The sequence below is a fragment of the Notolepis coatsorum genome (genome assembly GCF_963971535.1).
Source record: "Notolepis coatsorum genome assembly, chromosome: 5".
Classification (NCBI taxonomy): domain Eukaryota; kingdom Metazoa; phylum Chordata; class Actinopteri; order Aulopiformes; family Paralepididae; genus Notolepis; species Notolepis coatsorum.
This window is the reverse complement of record NC_140169.1, coordinates 140,578,118-140,582,173: the sequence shown is the minus strand read 5'-3', so window position 1 is coordinate 140,582,173 and position 4,056 is coordinate 140,578,118. Positions and strand designations below refer to the sequence as shown.

At 49.3% G+C, this 4,056-nt stretch overlaps 1 protein-coding gene across 1 annotated transcript in view; it reads left to right on the top strand.

Annotated features, from left to right (window-relative positions):
* Positions 1 to 908, top strand: part of LOC311228387 (SAM and SH3 domain-containing protein 1-like) — a gene marked incomplete at its 3' end in the record, with an annotated part of 31,356 nt that extends 30,448 nt beyond the window's left edge. The window contains exon 3 of the mRNA XM_084314294.1: positions 828 to 908. Within this exon, the coding sequence (XP_084170420.1) occupies positions 828 to 908 (81 nt within the window). The remainder of the gene's footprint in view (positions 1 to 827) is intronic.
* Positions 909 to 4,056: the final 3,148 nt, after the last annotated feature.

Here is a 4,056-nt window from a genome sequence, read left to right as displayed (position 1 = left end):
GAACTGAAATGTTGCACAGCTAGTCATTTACACATATGTGATAAATTACCTCTCGTCTCTCTCTCTCTCTTTCTCTCTGCCCTCTCTCTCCATATCTCTCTCGCTCTCCCTCCCTCTCTCTCTCCCCATCTCTCTCTTCCTCTCTCCCCCTCTCTGTTTCTCTCTCCCCTCCCTCTCCCTCTATCTCTTCCTCTCTCCCCCTCTCTCTCTTCCTCTCTCCCCCCTCTCTGTTTCTCTCTCCCCTCCCTCTCCCTCTATCTCTTCCTCTCTCCCCCTCTCTCTCTCTCCTCTCTCCCAATCTATCTCTTCCTCTCCCTCTCCCTATCTCCCTCTCCATCTCTCTCCTCCTCTCTCTCCATCTCTCTCTTCCTCTCTATCCCCCTCTCCCTCTTCCTCTCTCTCCATCTCTCCCTCTCTCTCCTTCCCTCTCTCCCTCTTCATCTCTCTATATCCCCCTGCCTCTCTCTCTCTTCCTGTCTACCCCTCTATCTCTCCCTCTATCTCTCCATCCCTCTCCCTCTCCCCCTCTCTCTCTCTCTCTCTCTCTCTCCCCATCTCCCTCTCCCCCTCTCTCTCTCTCCCCCTCTCTCCCCTCCGTGTCCGCGGTACCGAGGCGTTGCTAAGCGATACACATCACATTCTTCTTCCCGCCCGCCCGCCGGTGGGCTTCAGCGCCAGGGTTCCGGCTGCCTGGCGCGGAGCCATATCTGACTGCTGTTGGGGAGAATAATGAGGGATGTCTGGGATGCCATTAATCTTGGTCAGGTATGTATAGGGCGGCGGCTTGGCTCCCCCCCCCCCCCCCCCCCCAGTCTCCCCCTCATCAGAGCCAGGTGGTGATCAGACAGGACAAGGTCACCGGGGGGAAGGTCAGAGAGCAGAGAGGGGCCCCGGCAGTGATGGAGTGATGATGACACGCGTGTGCATATACACACGCATGCAGAAACACGCACACACGCACGCACACACACACACATACACACACAATTATCCTGCATGTGCATACACACAGTACACAACACACACATTTTAATACTTAATTTGGTTCCACAAATTATATTACATACACAGGGAATCAAATGTATCGGGGCCAAGCAGCACTGAACACTTAAGGGTACACACAGCACCTTCTTCTCCATGCGCGGCTAAGCTGCCAATAATAGCTGAGACAGACAACACGCACAAACACAAACATAAAAATTTATAATTATTCAAGGACAGCCTGCAGAGGCTATAGAAAATTGACGATGATTGTCGAGTTTCGATAGAGGCATCATCGAGAGCCAACCGTGGAGAGAGAGAGAGAGAGAGAGAGAGAGAGAGAGAGAGAGAGAGAGAGAGAGAGAGAGAGAGAGAGAGAGAGAGAGAGAGAGAGAGAGAGAGAGAGAGAGAGAGAGAGATTGAGAGAGAGAGAACGAGAAGTGCCAGAACCATGCTGGGCAGCACATGGCTCAGCGTAAGAACGCTCTCATAACACCAGGCCCGGCTGCTTGGCACTGCCCGGCATCAAAGACCCACACCGCTAATAACCTGAGTGGGACCCTGGCAGCGGGCCGGGCTGAGCCAGCACCAGGCAGCGGGGAGATATGGATGTTGTGTGTTGCCAGCCGATCTGAGCCCGGCTGGCTGTGTGTAGCGCTAATCCTATAAAGCCCGGTGTGAAATTGCATACGGCGAGTGGGACGTGGGGCTCTGTCGTGTCGTATTGATCGCGGTGATGGATCACGCCGTTGCGGGAAAAAAGGGAGCGACCGCGCTAAGATATATAAATATGTCGCTCGTATTGACATGGAATTCACAGCTGGAAATGTGGCATATATTGGGCGTCTCTCTCTCTATTCCTTCTGTCGAGCGCACACACCCGCAGGCGTAAATATGGGAATGGTACAGGAACACACACACACACGTGCGCGCAGACACACACACACACACACACACACACACACACACACACAGAGACACTGACTGACACACATGTACAAATGTACATTTACATAGCAGCTTTTATCCAAAGTGCTTCACAATTTGTTCCTCACATCTTAACCCATTCACTCACACATTCACACACCGACGACGGAGGCGACCATGCAAGGTGCCGACCTGCTCATCTGGAGCTAGTTAGGGGGTTAAGTGTCTTCTTGCTCAACGACACTTTGACACACTGCCGGGAGGAGCTGTGGGAATCGAACCGGGAACCTGGGAACCTCTACCTCCCGAGCCCACTGTCTCCCAATGTACAAAGTAGACACACACACACACACGCACACACGCACACGCACGCACACACACACACACACACGCGCTCGCACATACATACTGCACATGAAATATTGTGCTCTCTCCAAGATAACACGAGCTGCCTCGGCTGTCCTCATGGTAAACTGATAAGCGCTGGCAGGGTAAGTCAGTCAGAGCGGTCCTCAGCAGCCTTCGCTGTCTACTTTTCAGGGGATTCCTAATTCGCTCTTTGTTACCGGCCCATCTCCGCTTGCAGCCCCCAGAGCTATTCCAGTGCTGAGATGTAATCCTAAATGAACTCTCCGTCACCTCCCGTATAGCCATGAGGGACGAAGGACGTGCCAAGGGGGGGAAGTCACCAGCGTTGCCAGGATGGAACGCCAGCCAATCGCCGGACAGAGTTTTTTTTTTTTACCGCGGGGAAGCGTTGTCCTTTGGGAAGCGGGGGAAGCGCCTATAGGCTCTTGGCACACCGATAGCCGCTGTCCAAGACACTCTCTGGGCCTCTAATGAGATGTCACTGTGTGCCAGGGTGCAGGCATTCATAATTCACTGTAGGACACGAGTTAATAATGAGTCGTACGCTGTCACTTGGCGCTTCGCCAAAAAAAACAATGCTGGTTTATTTTGCACATAATCTCACATAGCTACATAGCCACCAGTGATGTCATTGGGGACATTGAATCCTTCGTGAAATGATGTGTGGATGAATAGCAACACCTTGTCTTAAGAGGGACTTCTACCTTTAACTTGTGTTGTAATTTACACAACACAAGGATTTGATGACATCACCGGTGGCCACATTCAAACACATTTTTCTCTCAGTAATTGTCAAACTAAATTAATGTGCAAAACTGTTTCGATTTTTTTGGACGTGTGTGAGATTAGGTGCAAAATAAATCGGCATTGTTATTTTGTTGAAGTGCCCCTTTAATTGATTGGTATCCATCAGCATTGACTGTATTAAGCCAGATCAAAAAATAAATAAAAATAGAAAGTGTGTGCTGTGCAGTTGTATTATCTAGGAAAATACAAATATCAAGATTGGGATTCGGTATCAGATACTCAATATCAAATGACTCAGATCTGGATTGGGGGCAAGAAAAACCAGATGAGGACATTCCTACTTCTAGACTGCTAGACTCCTAGAATCCTAGACTCCTAGACGCCTAGACGCCTAGACTACTAACAGTGCATTCTGCATCAAACATAGAATCTTCAATTTGTTGTGTTGTGATCTGACCTCTACATATCCAGCCTGGGCCCTGTTTCTTGTACCTGGTTCAACTAAGTCGATCAAGATGTCATTATCCAGATTCAGTTAACCCGATGTTTGAAGCCGGGATTTTCCTGTTCCTCGAAGGTGGATTCAGTCTCGTTAACTCAAGCCAGACTTGCGACCCAGGCTAAATGCGCGCGGCCGCTTCAGTTGAAAAGCCAGCACGTATCGATAGCAGAGAATCTGATTCTCTAGCGGCATTGATTGATTAATTGATTTAGAACTTTATTAACATATTGCAGTACGGCTCAATCGCCTCGCCGACAAGTTAAATGCGTTATCTATAGGCTAATTTCAAGTCCCTCATTACCTCAATCAATCAGATTATATTTCTTTAAACTTGCCTGCTGGATTGAATAATCAAATGAGATCTTGCTAGCGAAAATAATTAGTAAAACTGTTATACAGAATAACGATACGGCTCCCTTACCCATTGATTGATGTATGGTCGATCTTTTACTTATCTTCTCTGTGGTCTAACGGGTTGTTCTTTTGACTTTCACGCAGACGACCGGGGTTCGAGACCCAGTCGTCTCCTT